The sequence below is a fragment of the Mytilus californianus genome, unplaced genomic scaffold (genome assembly GCF_021869535.1).
Source record: "Mytilus californianus isolate M0D057914Y unplaced genomic scaffold, xbMytCali1.0.p SCAF_7, whole genome shotgun sequence".
Taxonomy (NCBI): Eukaryota; Metazoa; Mollusca; class Bivalvia; order Mytilida; family Mytilidae; genus Mytilus; species Mytilus californianus.
The window spans coordinates 86,170,303-86,191,738 of NW_026262723.1; the positions used below are offsets into that span (position 1 = coordinate 86,170,303).

At 32.7% G+C, this 21,436-nt stretch overlaps 3 protein-coding genes across 5 annotated transcripts in view; 1 reads left to right on the top strand and 2 right to left on the bottom strand.

Annotated features, from left to right (window-relative positions):
- Positions 1-6,320: 6,320 nt before the first annotated feature.
- LOC127710240 (uncharacterized) overlaps positions 6,321-21,436 on the top strand; it is a 66,348-nt gene continuing 51,232 nt past the window's right edge. The window contains exons 1-6 of one of the 2 annotated variants that reach the window (XM_052216006.1): positions 6,321-6,505; positions 8,310-8,423; positions 9,088-9,157; positions 13,752-13,884; positions 15,103-15,211; positions 16,062-16,263. In XM_052216006.1, the coding sequence (XP_052071966.1) occupies positions 6,383-6,505; positions 8,310-8,423; positions 9,088-9,157; positions 13,752-13,884; positions 15,103-15,211; positions 16,062-16,178 (666 nt within the window). In that variant the 5' untranslated portion in view covers positions 6,321-6,382 and the 3' untranslated portion in view covers positions 16,179-16,263. Of the gene's footprint in view, positions 6,506-8,309; positions 8,424-9,087; positions 9,158-13,751; positions 13,885-15,102; positions 15,212-16,061; positions 16,264-21,436 lie in introns of those variants that run through there. The other variant, XM_052216007.1, reaches the window with a different exon arrangement.
- Positions 16,286-21,436, bottom strand: part of LOC127710237 (gigasin-6-like) — a 68,357-nt gene continuing 63,206 nt past the window's right edge. Inside the window, exon 6 of one of the 2 annotated variants that reach the window (XR_007986088.1) lies at positions 16,286-16,718. Coding sequence is in view for 1 of the 2 variants with exons in the window: in XM_052216004.1 (XP_052071964.1) it covers positions 17,188-17,219 (32 nt within the window). In the remaining variant the exon portion in view is untranslated. Of the gene's footprint in view, positions 17,220-21,436 lie in introns of both variants that reach the window. The other variant, XM_052216004.1, reaches the window with a different exon arrangement.
- LOC127710238 (gigasin-6-like) overlaps positions 17,214-21,436 on the bottom strand; it is a 32,399-nt gene continuing 28,176 nt past the window's right edge. Inside the window, exon 5 of the mRNA XM_052216005.1 lies at positions 17,214-17,642. Within this exon, the coding sequence (XP_052071965.1) occupies positions 17,221-17,642 (422 nt within the window). The 3' untranslated portion in view covers positions 17,214-17,220. The remainder of the gene's footprint in view (positions 17,643-21,436) is intronic.

Sequence of the window (21,436 nt, forward strand, 5' to 3'; positions counted from 1 at the left end):
TCTTAACTGAACCGAAAGTTTGAAGTCCGAGTGTATGCTGCTAAAACGAACCCTTAATATGTTGTAAAATATTTCTAAACGAATTTCCTGTTAACCATTGTTACAAAAAACTGTAGACTTGATGATTAGACATTCTTTTGTGGTTATATATTCTTCCGGTCGTAAGTCATTCCAGTCCAAAGGTTCAGCCCATAGTTGAAGCCGTTATGATACCAATTAAAATAACATATATGTTGACAATTTATATTACGTTTGTACAAGCTATGAACAAGGATTTTTCTATAAAAATCATTGATATTTATAGTGAAATATTTACCTGTAAAGTGAGAAACGGAAAAGAAACGAAATAGAGCGAAACGAATCGAAATATAACTACAACTTGTAAACGAAATACACCGAAACGAGAAAAAAACAAAAACACCGAAACGAGAAAAAAACTGTAATTTAAGAAACGACTCCTAGAAAATCTTTCTTATGAGAAATATCTGATTGACTAAAATGTGAAAAATCAATAGTCAATAAGGCATAGTTGATATCTATTACATATCACAAACAACTCGTGTAATGATATGTATATGTGTGTTACATACTATTATGCCGGAACTGTCCTTATCTCGGAATTCCGAGGTTGCCGAAAAGATGTATCTGTCGGAATTGAATTTCGCTTATCCCGGAAAGATAATTACGTTATACCGACAAAATCTTATCAAACAAATAATTTAACTATGCACCGTACCACATATGACTTATAATTACATGCTTCTGGTAGTATTAGACCTTTCTTTTTTTTAAATGGGAGGAATTTAACCGTTTATGCCGAATCACACATTTAATGCCTCTAAAAGTTTCACTGACCTGTTCTTTGCGTTAAGAAAAAATCTGCACAACCAGATCCTAAAATCATATATCATCCAGTGACGGATTCATAAGCCTAGAGGGAGAACGCCCCTTCCCCTTTGATCGGAAAAATATCCTTTATTTTTGCTTAAATCGTCCAAAAAAAAAATCTCTACGCTTAGCAGTATTTTTACATCCGTTTCTGTATTCTTTGTAACTATTTGATTCAGTCCCCAGATTTGAATCAAAGCACTAAGCTGAGAATGTGCAAAAATACACGATTAACGGGACAAATTACATATTGGTCAACATGCAGACATCTTTTACGTTCAGGTATTTCACATCCAATATTTTATGGTAATATTCTTTACAAAGCACAAAAATGTCGGCATTCACCTCAAAAGCTAACCAAACCTTTAAACAGACTTATTCTGAATTAAAGGATATAGTTACGATACTGTTGTCAAGTCATTAAGGATTGCATATTTTGGTATTAATATTGATTCACTCATAGGGTCTTTGCATCGGAAATAAACACATTTATTCTAAAACCAGTTGTTGGCATGATACGGGTTATGTTCTTCTTACATATTTTATGATGGTATGATACTAAACCCCTAGCGGGAGGGATTGTACTTGATTTTCATATGATGAAGACATAATCTTTCAATCAGTTTACTTGAGGTCTGGAGCTGGCATGTCAGTAACTGCTAGTAGTCCTTTGTTCATTTATGTATCATTGTCATTTTGCTTAGTTTCTTTTGTTACCTATTCTGACATCGGACTCGGACTTCTTTTAAACTGAGTTTTACCTTGCGTATTGCTATGTGTTTCTTTATTCTACATTGGCTAGAGGTATAGGGGGAGGGTTGAGATCTCACAAAACATGTTTAACCCCGCCGCAGTTTTGCGCCTGTCCCAAGTCAGGAGCTTCTGGCCTTTGTTAGTCTTGTATGTTTTTTAATTTTAGTTCATTTATATGTTTTGGAGTTTATTGTGATGTCCATTTTCACTGAACTAGCAGTACACAATTTTATTTAGGGGCCAGCTGAGGACATCCTCCGGGTGCGGGATTTTCTCGCTGCGTTGAAGACCCATTGGTGGCCTTCGGCTGTTGTCTGCTCTTTGGTCGGGTTGTTGTCTCTTTGACATATTCCCCATTTACATTCTCAATTTTATCTTTATTTCCATTGATTGCAACACTAGAAAGAACGCAGTACATACCATTTTTTTATTTTGTAATTGTCGATGCTTTCTAGTCCCATCAAGAAGTTGTATGAAATTAATAAAACACGTTAGTATCCCGAGTGAAGTAACAATAACTAAACGTGCAATGGTATGGACATTTTGTCTCCATTTAAGAGACGGTGGGATCCGAATGTCCTAGTTAGGTGCAGTGATTGTAGAGTTGCAGTCTTACTGACGTTAACTCTATATATGACTCAATAGTCAAATCCAACATGCAACTTTGGGGGTTTGGTGGACCAACTTGCGACCAGACGTCTTCCTTTAAAGTATCTCTGATAACAAAAACGGTACCAATTTTTCTGCACCAGATGCGCATTTCGACAATCAATGTCTCTTCAGTGATGCTCGAGGCCAAACTATTTGAAAATCCAAAGCTTATTAAAAACATGAAGAGCTATAAACTTTCGAAATGTTCAAAACCGAGAATCGGATCGGTTTAGAACTTAATAGTTGGCTTATAGTGACCTATTGGCCTGAGGCAATTTCTGAAAGTGACCATGTGTCCTAAGCTGACCCAGGGGACCTACTGGACTCCCTCTCTTCTCTTTTGATTCATTCTATATCATAAGTTCGACTCTTCATATACTACTTTCTTTTTTAAACTAACCCATGATAAAAGCAAAAACATAATTGTATTTGCTATTCACCATTTATCTTGACAGACTCGCGTTATTGACATATTTATCACATTTCCAATAGTGTAACTACGAAGTACAGAGTGTCTTCTCAAAGTTGAAAAGGTATGTGTTGTAAGAAGTTTTCAAAGATTAACAATTGAACTTGAACTGTTAACCGAGATTACGCCTTGCTTGCTTTGCAACAATATCAAAAACAAGAATGTCATCAACTGCCATAACAATAAAAAAAAAGCTCGGAAACAAACCAAAAAAAAAAACGAATAAAAAAAAAGATTATGCAACCATAGAACAGCCAAATCATCACATTTTAATGTTATTTGATCCGGAAAATATGGTTCAAAAATTTAATTTGGCATATATCTCAAAAAGTCTATGCCATAATGAACATATGTACCAAGTTTCAAGCTGATGAGACCACAATGTTACAGAAATCTATAAGTTAAACCTATTACGGGAATATCGGAAGGACGAACTGGCGGATGCATAGACCGAAATCACAATGACCCAAATAATGCGGGTCGTAATGACAAAAAAAACCTGTCAGTTTGACCTAAACAAACGTGCAAACTGCCTGAATACTAAAGCAACAACAAATAACATAGAAATGGTCCATTGCAAGTTATTCATCATAAACACATGACACCTGCTACCAAACTTAACACCTGACCAAAGAATCAAGAATATGTGTCTTTAGAACACCAAATTCCTCTCAAACTATCAAATGTCAATATTTAGTGAACCATCCCTAGATGTACTTATTTCACACGATCACATCTGATGTTCAGTGAACCATAAAAAAGAATCAAGACCATAATTCGGTATATATTTTTTTTAAAGAACACACTATAATGAACATGTATACTAAGTTTCGAGTTGATGTGACCACATATTCATTGTAAACTACCTTAACAAAAAGCTTAAACCTGGTATCGGACAGACGGACGGACTTATGAATGGACATACAGACCATAAAACATAATATGCCCCACTAGTGTAGGCGGATGATTAAAATCCTAGTGGAATTGATATTCAGACGAGTCACCGTATCAGCTATTCTAATTTCAATGTTTCTTCTTTTTTTACACCTGCATAGAAGCCTTAACATTTGAACAAAATTCCAGGCACTGTAGCTTAGCTGAATCACATGAGCCAACTATTGCACGAATGTACCAAATGTAAATTGTGAGACATAACTTTGAAATATATTCTAAGATGAATCTAATATTTTGTGTTTCCAACTGGATTTCATTTCTTCATTTTCTTTTTTTAGGTTATTTTTAATATTTTTGCCCATTGTTCGCTAATCATTATATTTTAGCGTCCCATTATTCTGTATTCTTTATTTTTTGGCCAATTTTTCTCTATTATTTATTTTTCTGTAGTATTGGCCCATTATTCTCTATTATTTATTTTTCTGTAGTATTGGCCCATTATTCTCTATTATTTATTTTTCTGTAGTATTGGCCCATTATTCTCTATTATTTATTTTTCTGTAGTATTGGCCCATTATTCTCTATTATTTATTTTTCTGTAGTATTGGCCCATTATTCTCTATTATTTATTTTTCTGTAGTATTGGCCCATTATTCTCTATTATTTATTTTTCTGTAGTATTGGCCCATTATTCTCTATTATTTATTTTTCTGTAGTATTGGCCCATTATTCTCTATTATTTATTTTTCTGTAGTATTGGCCCATTATTCTCTATTATTTATTTTTCTGTAGTATTGGCCCATTATTCTCTATTATTTATTTTTCTGTAGTATTGGCCCATTATTCTCCATCCAAATCCTTATTCTGAATCGCCCTTTAAAATAAAGGAAAGATGAAACACGGAAATGTAATTTTTTCCTAGGTTGAATATCAAAATGTATCATTGTGTTCTCAATGTTATATGCTCCTGTATCACCATTTAACTAGGAAACATGTTGCTATTTGATTCTGGACGATTTGGAGCTTGACTTATTGCAAACTCGCCTGTCTATTGGTTACTGTCGAAGACTATATCAGTATGTATATGTTGACCTCCAGATGTCTTTCGGTTCTTTGTGTCTATGTGTTGCTGTCTCATTGACATGCACTCCACATCTCCTACTAGTATATTAATTTTTAAAGATTGACAGTATATTTTGGTGACGGTTTATTATAGCTTAAGAGAAGACTATATAACTAAACTTGACAGCTAGTTGACTATTGCATTTTTGTTGTCCAATCAGTAGAATACATTGTTTATGTGATAGTTAATATGTCTATACTTGGCTATTTATTTTTAACATTTTAGTCAATGAGATATTTTTCGTCGGAAAGATTTTCTCTGAGTCGTTCCATAAAATACAGATATTGTTTCGTTTTGTTGCTCACTACACATATTTCGTTTCGTTTCGTTTCGCTCTGTTTCGTTTCTCACTTTAAATATTTTGCTGCTGTTTTATAGCTGTCGTTAATAATATTCAGATAACTATTAAATCAAGCATTGATTCTACTGCATTAATCGACCCTATAGAGATTCACAAAAATGTGGCAATTTTACAGAAATGAAATGAACACTTTAATGAAACAATATTAATTATTGGGAAGCAGTGAAAATCGCCCCACACTGGAAAATCGCCCCACACCAAATCGCCCCACTTTTTCACCAACTCGCCCCAAACTGGTTTACCAACTCGCCCCACTTTTTAAAAAAATCGCCCCACTTGTGAAAAGGGTTAAATCCCGTTAATTTTTCTCCTGCCAACGGGCCCCACTTAATGAAAAAAGGTAAAATCTAGATGAATAATTTTTCTCCTGCCAACTCGCCCCACTTAATGAAAAAGATAAAATCTAGATGCATATATAATTTTCAGGTCTGCCAACTCGCCCCACGGATTGGTTACTTTTGTCTTTGAATTAAGAATAATTAAACACCAGTGGCGGATCCAGGGGGGGGGGGTCCGGGGATTGGAACCCCCCCTTTTTTTGGACGATCAATGCATTTGAATGGGGACATATAGTTAGACCCCCCCCCCCCCCCCCTTATCCTTAGTTGAGAACCCCCCTTTTATAAATGGCTGGATCCGCCCCTGAACACTAACGAGCAATCAGTGAAAGGCAAATGGATTTTTCTATTTTTCACAAGTGGGGCTAGTTGGCATTCAAATCGCAGAAATACTGATACTCACTTCTTTCTGCTTTATTTCAACAAAAAGAAAAGAACTACAAAAACATGTTTATCTAAGGTTTTTATAGGTATTGATTTTATTTATAAGTGGGGCAGGAACATAGATATACAACGGGATTGCATCTTTTTTCATAAGTGGGGCGAGTCGGCATTACTGAATTCATCGTGGTTTATCAGTCTATTTGTCATGAGTGGGGCGAGTTGACAGACCTTATTTCAGCGGGATTTTAACCCTTTTCATAAGTGGGGCAAGTTATCCAACCTATTTTCAATGGGATTTTACCCTTTTTCATAAGTGGGGCGAGTTGGTAAACAAGAGTGGGGCGATTTTTTCGAAAGTGGGGCGAGTTGGTGAAAAAGTGGGGCGATTAGGTGTGGGGCGATTTGTCATGGATTCGAATACAATATAATTATTGTATTCATACGCCCTGCTCTTCTAAATTGAGGTTAATAAACTAAATGTAAACACTGGCGGAAAGTTTGAAGAAACAATTTAAATTGAAATGGATTCTTCTTCATCTTTTCGTTCATTTTCATCAGAAAATCCATGGAGTATTACTGGAAGTACGCTGGCGCCACTGACAAATGCGTTGAAAATAGCTGAAAACACAGGCCACATTAGAAAGGTTAGATTTTAAAAACAAGTCTTGTTACAACTTGCTCAAATTAGACCTTTATATTGATATCTGTATCTGCTTTATCAGAAGGCAGGAACTAGAACATTTGAAATGTAATTAGCTAGTTGAGTACTACTAGTTCCTGCCATGCCTTGAATTAAAACTTTACCAGGTGCACAGGTTTGTCTGTACTCAGAATAAAATTTGTGATGTAAATGCGGCTATATTTGCCAAAAGGTTATGCTGAACCTTAAAGAATCTGCTCAATAGACCTCATGTTTCAGATTCTGGGACTCTTCATATAAATGTAAGAATCTGGGTCTGCTCACCCTGATTTACGTTCGCCCTGGGTCCGGTGCCCTTATACCTGTTCGCCCTGGGTCCGGTGCCCTTATACCTGTTCGCCCTGGGTCCGTTTGCTCCGATTTTTATTATATTTTGTTGTCTTGTTTGTTGAATGATTATTTTTTTAAAAGAGTATGTTAAAGTTTGTTGAAAATTTCGCCGAATATCTATGTTGTATTGCTGCTACAATGTACCAAATAATTATTTTCCTTTTATCTGCACTGTAGAGTACCAGGAATAAGAGGTATTAAATATAAAACAACTGAAGACCATCTTATCTGCATGTATTGATCTTTATTGATAAATTTTAACAATTTTAAAACAATCATTAAGACATTAACAGTTATAACAAGATCCAATTCGAACTTCACATCACACACCAGTTACAAATGTATGTCCTAAATTTTTTACACTATTATTTTAAAGAGCACATATATAGGATATGTGTCAAAACGAACTTGAGATCAAATAAGCCAAGTTGTGTGCGAAAAAAATTTCATTTTATGTCTTACAATTCGTACATCGTTGTTTTTACTCATTCCAAGCTGACTTGTTTTTTTTTTAAATGTTACTTTCATTATTAATCCAACAAAGACAATTAATACAAAAATAAGTGAGCTCAAAGACATCATAATTATACCTAATCATCATTCTAAATTACAGTCAACAGTCATTAAAATTAATTCTAAATAGAACAAATGTAAGAATGAAGCCCATTAATTTAATGCTCCAAAACAAGCCATTAATTTTTAAATATTTTTATGTTTTTTTTCATGAATTTCGAGAATATACTTTTTCTTTAATATTGATCATATAAATATCAGAATATGTTTATTAAACTTTAATACCACTATATTATTTTTTTTTTAAAGTAGGGCGAACGAACTCAGGGCGAACATACTCTATGGGCGAACAGACCCAGGGCCAACATGTAATTAGGGCGAACGGACCCGATACCTAAATGCAAGATGTGGTACAATTTCCAAAGAGACAACTTTCCACCAAACTTCTGCTGATAACTTTAGGGAGGCACCAACTCGTGAAGTCCTCAAACATTTGCTCACCTCAACTAGATGTGCTCATTCTTTATTTCTTTAATAATCTTTATATCTTAAATATAAATTATATGAAAAATCTAAAAGAAAAAAATGAAGTTAAATTATATTTGTTTAGTTTACAAATAAAAGAAAAAAACGTAATTTACTTTAAATCAACCTCACACAGGAATACAATTTAAAGTAATCTTCATCAAAGTTGATGTAATTCCATACCTAAAGAAGAAGAGAAACTAAATGAAGTAGAATTTAGCAATTTTAGGTCACAGTACAGCCTTCAACAATGAGCAAAACCCATGCTGCATAGCAAGCTACATTGTATTAAAGGCATAGACATGACAAATGTAAAACAATAGATATTATGATCAAGTTTATTATTGTTTAATAATGACATCTTTCTGAATGTATTTCAGAGAATAGCTTTCGATGTGCATCAACTTCAAGATGACTACCATCACAAGCTGCCATCTATAAAACTTATATCACAACTCAAGTCATTGTCTAAAATGAGAAAAGAACATCACAAGGTATTTGTACTTGCTTAACCTTTATTGGAATAATTCACTGAACACATTTCACTGTTTTAAAAAGTTACAATGAAGTAGAACTTAATGGAAAAGAGGAGTCTGAAATTATCTTCAAATTTATATAAATCTGACATTTTGGTCTCACTTTACTGTATGAAAGTATAAAGGCACAAGTACACATATGCTCTTTTTGTATCAGCTAGTTTTTCAGTGCCTCTAACTACAGAATATATTTTGTGCATAGATGTCGTATGGTCTGAAGTATCATCAGGCAAATGTCAATTGTCAATATTTAATTTTTTTATCTTTAAAAGATACTAAATTTTCCAGTGGTTGCACAATATTTCAGGCTTTATTTATTATCTTTCATTATTGTTTTAAATTTTTCTAGCAAACATTTTAAATTGGTAAAATTTGTATATCGTCTTGAAAACAAATTGGTTAAAAAGTGAATAATCAAGCATACAGTTGGCTTTGTATTTTTAAAACTTAGTTACATTCATAAAACTACTTTTAATATAAAATAATTTGGCCATTATGGAAATTTCCTTTAAATTAGAGAACTTACCCTACGGAATGGGATATGGTCAGTATGTGTTAAAGTTACCAGAAACAATTAATATTCATGTAATAAAACAAAGGACTATTATAATTTTATTTTCAGATAAATTTAGAAGTTCAAGCAAGAATGCAAGACAAAGAAACAAGTGATTTAACACATTTAAAAGGTTTAGGTAAGATATAGAAAGTTTATGTGCTTGGTTCTATTTATTATGAGGACATCCCTTTCTTCGTACCCAACTGTGCTGTGTGAGCTGTTACTTTATTTTTCATCAGTCATTTTCAACATCTTAACTCTCCATGCTTAAAGGCGGCTTAGGCCATGTAGTGAAGTGATGACACTGTTGGAATTCTATATTATTTCTATAACCATTAGCATGGGTTAAGCAAATGTAAGTGAAACATCAATGAGACTATATAACAACACACATTAACAAAAAAATGAACATTATACAATCATACAGCAGCTCAAACACTAAATAGCAACAACGTTAACACACGTAAACTAAAAAATAAACGTATGATACAATCAAACAGCAGCTCAAGCTCTAAATAGCCCAAACAACAACACACTTAAACAAAAAGAAAAACACCATACATTCATACAGGGCTTCCAAAATTATTTTTAGCCAGCCGGACATTTTATATATTATCCCTATTTTAATTCCTCAAGACTAAATAAACAAAAGGCAATTATGGTATTCAGTTGCTGAGTTGGCCATCCCAATGATTGCCATTAAAAAAAAAAACGATATTAAACTTTCTTTGATTCAAATTCGAAGTTCTGACGTAAACTGTTAAATTGGCAGTGCATCATTCGAAGTGTGCAACATCAGCGTACTTATATCTGCCTTAGACTCTTTATTTGTGCAAAATAACGTTGTCAGAAACTTTACATTCGTTAAAATCTTATACCGGATGTTATCTTGACAATGGTAAAACATGGACCAGAGACGGATACGTAAATTCCGTGTACGTTTGCAAAGCATGAATGAGTGTAAGTAGCTCTTTCTACGTTATTTCTTCAAGAAAATATTCGAAATAAACGTGAGATAAAGGTATTAATGACAATTTAAGCATTTTTTGAAGAACTTAGGATGCATAATTAAATTTCACACCTGCGCACACGTGTACTAGTTCAAACAGAGACATGTCTCTGGTTCAAACAACGTGGTTATGACGATTTTTCATTTTCACCTTTTTAATTTTTTCATCAAATCATATTTGTAAACGTATTTCTGATAATTTAAATCTTTTTGACTAAATTAATTAGATGCAAACCGCTGAAATGTAAGAAAATAACTTTGAATAGACTGATCAATGTCCGGTTCAAAATAGTTTACCTGTCACCTGAACAGGTAAATTTCAGCTGTTCGACAACTAATTAGCCTTGATTAAAATGAGAAGGTATTAAAGTAGGGTTTGTTTTGATAGTACTTAATGATCATGTCACTTTTATGACCGGAAATGTGTGGCTGTTAAAGGCAAAAGGTTGGGTCAAAAAGATCGCGAATTATGTTAAAATGACCGTCTCTTATAAGAAAGCCTTGAAAACTAAAAAGTAGATGACCGTTTCATGCTTTGCCCATCCGGACTTTTACCGGACATTATACAAATGTCCGGAATATATGGCCGTTTTGGAAGCCTTGCATTCATACAGCAGCTCAAGCTCTAAATAGCCAAGACATTATACACAAAAAAAAATAAAAAAATAAATGATACAATCATACAGCAGCTCAGGTTCTAAATAGCTAAGACATTATCATACATAAACTAGAAATAAACATGATACAATCAAACAGCAACTCAAGCTCAAAATTGCCAAGACAACAACACACATAAACTAGAAAAAAAACATCCTACAATCAAACAGCAGCTCAAGCTCCAAATAGCCAAGACATTAACACACATATAAAACTAAAAAATGAACATCATACAATCAAACAGCAGCTCAAGCTCTAAATAGTCAAGACAACAACCCACATTAACTAAAAAATAAAAATTATACAATCAAACAGCAGCTCAAGCTCCTAATAGCCAAGACATTAACTCACATATAAAACCAACAACTAAACATCATACAATCATACAGTAGCTCAAACTCTAAATACCCTAGACATTAACACACAAAAGCTAAATAATAAACTCCATACAATCATACAGCAGCTCAAGCTCTCGATAGCCAAGACATTAACACACATAAACTAAAAAATGAACATTATACAATCTTACAGCAGCTCAAGCTCTAGTTAGCCAAGACATTAACACACACAAACTAAATAATAAACATGATACAATCATACAGCAGCTCAAGCTCTCGATAGCCAAGACATTAACACACATAAACTAAAAAATGAACATTATACAATCTTACAGCAGCTCAAGCTCTAGTTAGCCAAGACATTAACACACATAAACTAAAAAAGTATGACACAATTATACAGCAGATCAAGCTCTCACTAGCCAAGAAATTAACACACATAAATTAAATAATAAACATGATGCAATCATACAGCAGCACAAGCTCCCACTAGCCAAGACATTAACACACATAAACTAAATAAGTATGACACAATCATACAGCAGCTCAAGCTCTCAATAGCCAAGACAACAACACACATAAACTAGAAGATAAACATCATACAATCGAACAGCAACTCAAGCTCCAAATAGCCAAGACATTAACACACATATAAAACTAAAAAATGAACATGATACAATCAAACAGCAGCTCAAGCTCTAAATAGTCAAGACAACAACCCACATAAACTAAAAAATAAACATTATACAATCAAACAGCAGATCAAGATCCTAATAGCCAAGACATTAACACACATATAAAACCAACAACTAAACATCATACAATCATACAGTAGCTCAAACTCTAAATACCCTAGACATTAACACACATAAACTAAATAATAAACACCATACAATCATAGAGCAGCTCAAGCTCTCGATAGCCAAGACAATAACACACATATAAACTTAAAATAAACATTATACAATCTTACAGCAGCTCATACTTTAAACAGCCAAGACATTAACAAACATATTAAACTATAAAACTAAACATGATACAATCATACAGCAGCTCAAGCTCTCAATAGCCAAGAAATTAACACACATAAACTAAAAAAAAAACATGATACAATCATACAGCAGCTGAAGCTCTTGATAGGCAAGACATTAACACACATAAACTTAATAATAAGTATGACACAATCATACAACAGCTGAAGCTCTCGATAGCCAAGACATTAACACACATAAACTTAATAATAAGTATGACACAATCATACAACAGCTGAAGCTCTCGATAGCCAAGACATTAACACACATAAACTAAATAAGTATGACACAATCATACAGCAGCTCATGCTCTCGATAGCCAAGACATTAACACACATAAACTAAATAAGTATGACACAATCATACAGCAGCACAAGCTCTCTATAGCCAAGACATTAACAGACATAAACGAAATAAGTATGACACAATAATACAGCAGCACAAGCTCTGGATAGCCAAGACATTAACACACATAAACTAAATAATAAACATGATACAATCATACAGCAGTTCAAGCTCTCACTAGCCAAGATATTAACACACATAAACTAAATAATAAACATGATACAATCATACAGCAGTTCAAGCTCTCACTAGCCAAGACATTAACACACATAAACTAAAGAATAAACATGATACAATCATACAGCAGCTCAAGCTCTCACTAGCCAAGACATTAACACACATAAACTAAATAATAAACATGATACAATCATACAGCAGTTCAAGCTCTCACTAGCCAAGATATTAACACACATAAACTAAAAAATAAACATGACACAATCATACAGCAGCACAAGCTCTCACTAGCCAAGATATTAACACACATAAACTAAGAAATAAACATGATACAATCATACAGCAGCTCAAGTTCTCGATAGCCAAAACAATTTTATATTGAAATCCATAGAGACAAAAAAACACAATGAATCAACACATTTATTTTTTTCGTATTGACAAAAGTTAGGCACAGCAAATAGTGACATGGATTCCTGACTTGAAAAGTGGTATTTGATGTTTCTCTGTTAAGCAAGTGGTTTAGGAAAGTAAAAGCATACTTTCAGCTTGTAGTCAGAATTAGTAGTCTGGGTAGAGTGGCATGTCATACTTCATATTCATATCATATTTACATGTTCTTATCCAGGTATGCATGTTATAATTTCCACTGAACATTAAACACCAATTATTCATCATCATCATCCCTCTTCTCATCTCAACTTAGTGATTATTGGTTTCTTTATACCCAAGAGCATATTCATCTTCTTCAAACATGATTCTGGCCTGTAATTTTTTTGATCCCATAATTCCTTTTAAATAATTTTAATGCTATGTCCACTAAATGCATTGACTTCTCAGACAAATGAAATAATTGGGTTTTTACTTTAGCTGTTGCGCTAGGGAGCTTCAAACTCAGCTTTCGTGAAATCTTCATTTTGATTGGTTTACCAAAACATTTTGGTAAAGTTTTAACCCTTTGGAAAGAACATCTGTTTCAAAAACAATCATCTAATGAATTCATATAATGCAGACGTGATCTGATACATGTAAGTGTACCTCATAAAAATTGTATTGGTGCTACATGTAATTGAAACCAAGATGCCTGGATAATTATTTGATTGTCGAAGAGATATTGTACAATGTACAAGCTTATGAGTTTTGGAATAAGAAAAATCTATACATCAATTTTTTATTTAGGTGAGAAGATAGATAAAGTTCAAAGTTTAAATTCACATATGCAGTCAATTATTGACAGCAAGGCACAGCTACTGACCAGATTGCAACAGCCATATGTTGGAGAATTCATTAAATTAGAAGCACAGTATCACAGGTACGTCATAATAAGATTTGTTTTATTTTTGTTGGATTTAAATGCTAGCACCATGGTTATATAATGGTGGTCAGTTTTTATTTGTGGAGGAAGCTTGAATTCTTCAGAGAGAGAACCACTGACCTTCAACAGTAAGTCATAAATTGAGACGGGCAATCTCAAGAGTTGTTGTGGAGGGTTATATAAAACATTTTCATGGGGAAAAAATCTGAAAATATGTATTACACAACTACCTTATCTACATCAGCTCTCAAGCATGATGTTGATTATTGTCATGAAAGGGACTTTAGATTTTTTATTATTATTGCACACAAATATTGTTCCTCTATGAAAACATGTATTATATTGCAAGACCTTGTGATAAATATTGCACAGTAACTTTTCAATATGACCAACAGACAATATTATGTTGCTAAACAATAAGTTTAAATATCAGTTCATAATCATGGTACTTTCAACAGCACTGTAAGACTACATGTTAACTTATTCTTATTGAAGACAAGTGCCAATTGTAGGGGTAGAATTTTGGGGAAATGAAGAACATTTGAATTTTAAATTTTCTGTCCAAATTTGATGAAAGGACCATATGAATTACATATGGTAGAATATGTTTGTTTCCTACATTGTATTTTTAATCACCCCCTCCAATTTTTTTTCTTCTAACCCAAATGAGCAACACAGACTTTTAATACATTTGTAGCCTTGCTGGTCATTGCTTGTACTAATGAAAAGGTCTAAGACGAAACTTATTCTGTAAATGTTCTTGTATATTTATTTGAGGTGTGCAGCTTTCCTATCAGACAAAATATTTTTGATGTTATGAACCCCCCCCCCCCCCCAAAGATAGAATAAAGAATCCACATTTATTACTGTATTGAATCCATGCTATACAGATACTTATATTTGTGAAATTTAGACAATTTGTTATTGTTTGATCGTTGCTTGCTTAATGCCCAGTGGCAAATGTTTCATGCATTTTCAGGAAGATAAACAATTTTAATGTAAATTCATACCTCTGGAATATTATTTAGAAAATATGCATCACTAAAAAAAATTAAAACAACATGTTACAAATTTCATGTGTCAGAAGCTCTTTTCTGGATTTACCTTCATCAGGAATGCTCAAAGTAAAATATTTGAAAGCCAAGGATGTATAAGAACCGAAACAGTTGAAGAGCTGTATGACCAAATAATAATCAATTGCCTTTTGTATTTCAGATATGCAAGTGAATTTCTTCCCCAGATAGCCCCATTATTAGCAGATCTTAGTACACATTTAGATAATATATCATGGATGAAATTTCTTACATTACCAGATTCAAAAATGGTAGGTATGAAACTTGCATGCATTTATATTTCATGTAACATAATAAATATTTAGAATATTTTAAAAATACATGTATTGTCATTCTTGTCAAATTTGAGAGTTGAGTATTTTAAAAGGGCTGTTCCAAAATTTATCGGGTTGGGGGATGGGAGGCACTCAAATTAATATAAATAAAGCTATGCATATGTGGTGTATTATATTGTTTTAGTTATTTCATTCAAACGAATTAAGGTAATGTTAAATCAGTGTTATATTGAAAAAAATTGCAACATAGATTTTTTTTATCAAAATCTTATTCGGAGATACACTTATTGCAATAGATTATTTTTCAGCATTTTCCCCAAAAAAGTTTATAAAATAGAACAGTATAAAACTCACACAATAATGATAATTTTAAGAAACAATATATAACTGAGTCATACAGCAAAGTTAATTTCAATTATTTCATTTTATATTTGTTTCAACTTAAATGATTTTCATTGTTTAGTTATAGAGATATAGACTTTTATAACATGAAGAAAATTTTGCTTAATTTTTTACATAAACCTTGTATTTCACAAGTGCAATCAGTTATGGTACAAAAAAAAAAGATTTAAAGCAGATGTAATTGATATCCTTTTTGAAATGTTTTTGATACAAAAATATCATAAAATGCTTGAAAATAAATCAGATATTAGAAAATAAACATGCATCAGGGTATTAATGATTTAACTGCTGTTCTTCGTCTTGTTTATAGCAAGAATGTCCATTACAAAGCAAATGAGTTTCAGAATACTAATTCAACAATCAAAATAATACACCACTATGTGAACCATTTTTCTTTCATAATAAACAACATTTCATTTTTCAGGATAACATGCTAACAGAATTAGGTAGTACGTTAGCATCATTACAGACCACATTCCAATCCTTGTGTCAGATGAGAAACAGTATGACCAATGTATATTCTCACCAAGCTGTAGACTAATGATGCAATGCCTGAAAATCATTTTTTTTTAAAGTTATCACACACAGATTTATGTATATGTTTTTATTAAAATATTTTTTTATTACATTGTATGTTTTAACAATAACAATCCTATTGTTACACATGTACATATCCATTCTTTGTTTGTATTCTTACTGAATCTTTTTATGGTGAAAATTTTCTTTTGATGATGTTCATGAGAGGACAACGTGCTTGATTGCAAATTCAATTATTTTTCGATAAAATTGAGAATGGAAATGGGGAATATGTCAAAGAGACAACAACCCGACCAAAGAGCAGACAACAGCCGAAGGCCACCAATGGGTCTTCAATGCAGCGAGAAAATCAGCACCAGGAGGTGGTCCTCAGCTGGCCCCTAACTAAAATTGTGTGCTAGTTCAGTGAAAATGGACGTCACACTAAACTTCAAAACATATAAATAAACTAAAATTAGAAACATACTAGACTAACAATTGTCTGATTGTATATTTTAATGACATTACTCTAAACCAGATGTTGTAACATATATGTATTTACAACCTTTCGATGCCATCATACATAGGTGCATTCAATCAAGAAAACTCTATGATATTTTTTGTAAGATTACAACCCTTATTTGTTGCTATAATCAGTACCGAAAAAATAAAAATACATTTAAACACAAGTCAGAAGGCAATAAAACTAAAATTTCAATATGAAATAAACAAAATGAAGTCATTAAAAGTTTAATTGATACTCCACTTCAAGCTAATACCTGTTTATAAGTATGTCTTCATCAGCTGATCACTTCTAAGGTTTCATTAAACATAACAAAAAGCAAATATCTGATTCAAAACAATGTCAAACAGATACATAAGATCACAACAGGAAGAATTATAGAAGTTGTATACAAAGGATAAGCTTTGTTGTTCAGTTGTCCCTTTTTTACATAGGTAGGCTGTTCCTCAATGCTGGGGGCTTTTAAAGTCACCTGATCATTGTGGAATTTATATTTGAATTTGTAAAAATCTCACAATTTTACAGATATTCTTGTAGTGTCGCCTTAAAACTCATCCTTAGTTTCTGAAGGATAGAGCTCAAAGGTCAAATAACCATATATCAATTTCAGTTTATTCTTATTTGTGTGTTTGACAATCTTAATTTTACCATAGGCTTGGTGTTGATACATCCCAATGTATTCTGTTTGTTTTCTTGTTGTTTTTCTGTCTTTTGGATAGTTAGGTTTTACTATTGGTATGTCAGATTTTAACCATGGTTCAGGATAAGTACATATGGTTGATGTATTTAGATATGGGATATGACCAGTGTACACATCAAATATATAATTATGTAATGTTAGTCTGTATAAGTAATTTGGATCATTTCCAGTAAATGCTACAAAAATGCCAATATCAGCCTCAGGGTACCAAGATATCATTGCTCTATATCCCCATGTTGAGCCAGTATGGACAACCATTCTGTACCCTAAAATAAGGAAAATTGAGAATAACTTTGGAGTGAAATGTTTTATAATGGCTACAGGTTGTGTTTTGTGATATTAGCTGATACGACCAAGCATATACAAATTTCCATTAGATTTCTGATTAATTTTATCTCTTTTAATCACACATTTATGTGAGCTCTTGTCATCACTAAGTCATAGCATCTTGTTCGTCATTACATACTAAGTAAAATCTTTCAATAGAGTCATTGATGAGAGACCTTAGTTTAGTTATTTATACATCCTTGGCTCTCAAATGTTAGGGTTTTAGCATTCCTGATGAAGGTTTAACCAGAAGAGTGATTCAGACACATGAAATTTACAAAGTTTTATTTTCTTATTTTTTGTTTGTGTGTGCAATTTTATGGTGAATTCTTGGGAGAACTGTCAACTGCACCTGACCCAAGCTAATAGCCTCATTGATGGCTGTATTTGATCTTATCTCTGTATTGGTTTTTTTGTCCTGTAAATGATTTGATCTTATGGTAGATCGTTCATACTAAACATATAGTCAAATTTTATCTACATTTGAAATGATGTAGACTCGACATACCATATAGACACCTGTCTATTGTTGACCACTTAATGTCTTTTCTGGTTCATTAATGTTCTAAAGTTTCTGTTGTATTGATTTCTACCCCACAATTTGTTTTATTCATAATCATAAGGGAAAAGATTTTACTTGTATCCAAGTTGAGCAATGAGAAGAAGGCTGGGCTGTGTTGAATTTTGTCTTAAACCAATGTCCCGTGTTTTGTGAGGCATAATGGTTGGTGTTACTTTTCCAGCAACATATTCAATACCTTATATTAAGATAAACGGTAAATGTCAATGAGACAGCAATCCAACTATTGTTCTGAAGATAAAAGACTTAAATGTATCAGAAATCATCATTTAAGGGACGTAATCACTATTTACAGTCAATAAATGGTTTCAGTCATATTCGTGTTTTTGAAGGTGTAGTATTGCTGATAATTTCGACTGTTTACGCTTTTCTTCAAGCTAATACAGAACTTGCTAAAAATGATTTAAATATCATTGAGTAAGGGCAATACCTCATTGTAAATTTGGTGCATCCCACACGTTTTTCTGTAATTACTTTCATCTGGAACACTCCAACTCAAAAATTTTAAATCCAAAGATATATGAATATTTGACCAAAAGGGACAAAAAAAATAAGGTTATTAATGATATCTAAATTATTGATAAATCAACAGAAAGTCTTCATGTGTCAGTCAAATTTCGAGATTTTTGTAGATCTTGAACTGATGATAAGTTTTTATTAACCTTTTCCATCTATCTATAAAAGTTTTCAAAATATAAGGCAAAAGGATAAACCAGTTGTATGTCACAAACTGCCCTATATGTGCCAAACGCCATATTTAAGTAATAACTGATTGATTGTTTATGTTTAACGCCACTTTCAGCTTTATTGGCTATATCATGTCGGCCAGTTTTTTTATTAGTGGAGGAAGTTGGAGCGCACAGAGAACCAAGACATTTTGGCAGGAAAACTGGTGATCATAGTCAATTAAGATTAGAGTCAAAAGTACCTGTCACATGCGGGGTTCGAACTAACAACCTCAGTGCCGACAGGCTAGTAATAAATGACCTACTTGGACCACTCGGTCACTGGAGGCCCCTATTTCAATAATGAATAATGTGAAATGTGTCAAATTCACCTCTGTTCATTAAATTTTGCTAAATATTAGATGATTTTATCTAAGGAAGTTTCTGAATGAAAATCAGACTATTCTACATCATTAAAGGCCACATAGAATGAACAATGTTAAATAAAGGCAACAATAGTATACCGCTGTTCAATAGTTATACATCGATTTAACTGAAACAAATCCGGGTTACAAACCAAAACCGAGGGAACCACATCAACTATAACAGGAAAACAGCGGAACAACATAAACACTGAACTGCTACAAAAACAAACGACAACATACATAGAAACGGAATATTTAATAAAACTGCCATATTCCTGACTTGGTACAGGCCATTTTAAGAAAAAATGGTGGGTTGAACCTGGTTTTATGGCTTGCCAAACCTCCCGCTTATATGGCAATGTTAAAAATATCGCTAAAATGACAACATTATAACTAAACGCAAGAACACTCAGGACAGAGACATACGTAAATAAATAATATAATAGTACATTACAACACGTAAACCATAGAATAACAACGGACACCTCCCATTTACACCACAATAGAATTATGAACTGTGCGTCACACGAATGTATCAACGCCACAAAAGTGACGTGACAGGTAAATTTCTAAAAAATAGAATATAAAAAATTAGATTAAGTTTGTAATGGTGTTATTTTATGTATTTTCTAACCATTACAAGAATATTCATATAGAATTGTGTTATTAATGGTGTAATTATTTGTATTTTCTAACCGGGTTTTCTTCTAAATCAAAACTGTAAAAACAAATAAATCCTGTGCATATATTAGCTTTAAATTAAAAATCATATAAATGAATTAGCTGATTTGTAAATGTATCAATATGGACGCTTTTAGGGTAGGCGTAAGTAAGACAGCACACCAACTAACAAAGCAGGGTATATTTATATCTCATGTACGTGTTATTCTCCTGAATATGCATGTAATATTTGCTGCTGGATATTAATAAATAATCAATTTATACATATTACTAGAATGTCGAAAATGATGAATGCCAAAAATGTCTCATCATGAAGAATTTCTCATAAGGAAGAGGGCGTCTAACATGACTTGTCTTTTGTTGTTAATAGTTTTGTTTTAAATATCCAATTATTTCACTGGAATGTCGGTTGGGTATTGGACAGACAAAGGTAAAACAAAAAAGAAATGCTCTGACGCTTTCAGCAGTAACATTTAAAAGAGATATTGAGATTATATACACAGTTATCAAATAAGTAGTTTTTGAATGTGTAGTTGCATGACATATACAACTTCTATCCTGATGACAGAGGGTCAGGATGGGGGTCCTTCATTTCTTTATTCTTTAATTTTTAAGACCATTTTTCTCTATTATCTATTCATTTTGCCAATTATTTTTCTTTATTTTTTGGGTTTTTTTTTACCTATTTTTCTCTATTCTTTATTTTTTAGGACCTTTATTCTGCATTTTTTGCTCATTATTCTCAGTCTTTTCTGTAAACCCCATCCAGACCCTCATGACATATTTCTTAGAATACTTGCCTCTATAATATCCAGTTCTCCAACCCAGTGCATAGTTGTTTTGAATATTCGTTACTGGTATTTCCGGCATGGAGAAGTGTTTGTGGGTGTAAGTATATGGTATTGTATTTACAGAGGTTGTTATGTCTTTAAAGGCCTGTTCTGAAATCAATCTGGTGTCGTTTTGAAGCTTTCCCCAATTTAGAAAGAAACGTGTCCTCTTAGACATGTCATTGGCAGTAGAAAGTATGCACCTGCTCCACATATTTCACCGTATTGCCTGAAACAGATTATGTATTGCAACAAGTCAATATCTAATTGCCCAACTTACTGTTTTTATTCCATTCACATCTTATAAATTTATGTCGAAGTTTAGTAATTTTCTTGTTGGCTTGCTAAGGGCTAAATCAGTAATGACATTCATAGACCCTTCATATGTATATCCTAAAATCTGGAATATTATCTGGTAGGTTTATTTCCACGCCGTTTTATTTTTACCGTTTTAAAAAATATTTTAGCATCATAATGTATATTTATAACTCCCAGACAATGAACCTTTAATAATATCACAGTAGTTACTATTCAGTGTCGCATATAGAGGTT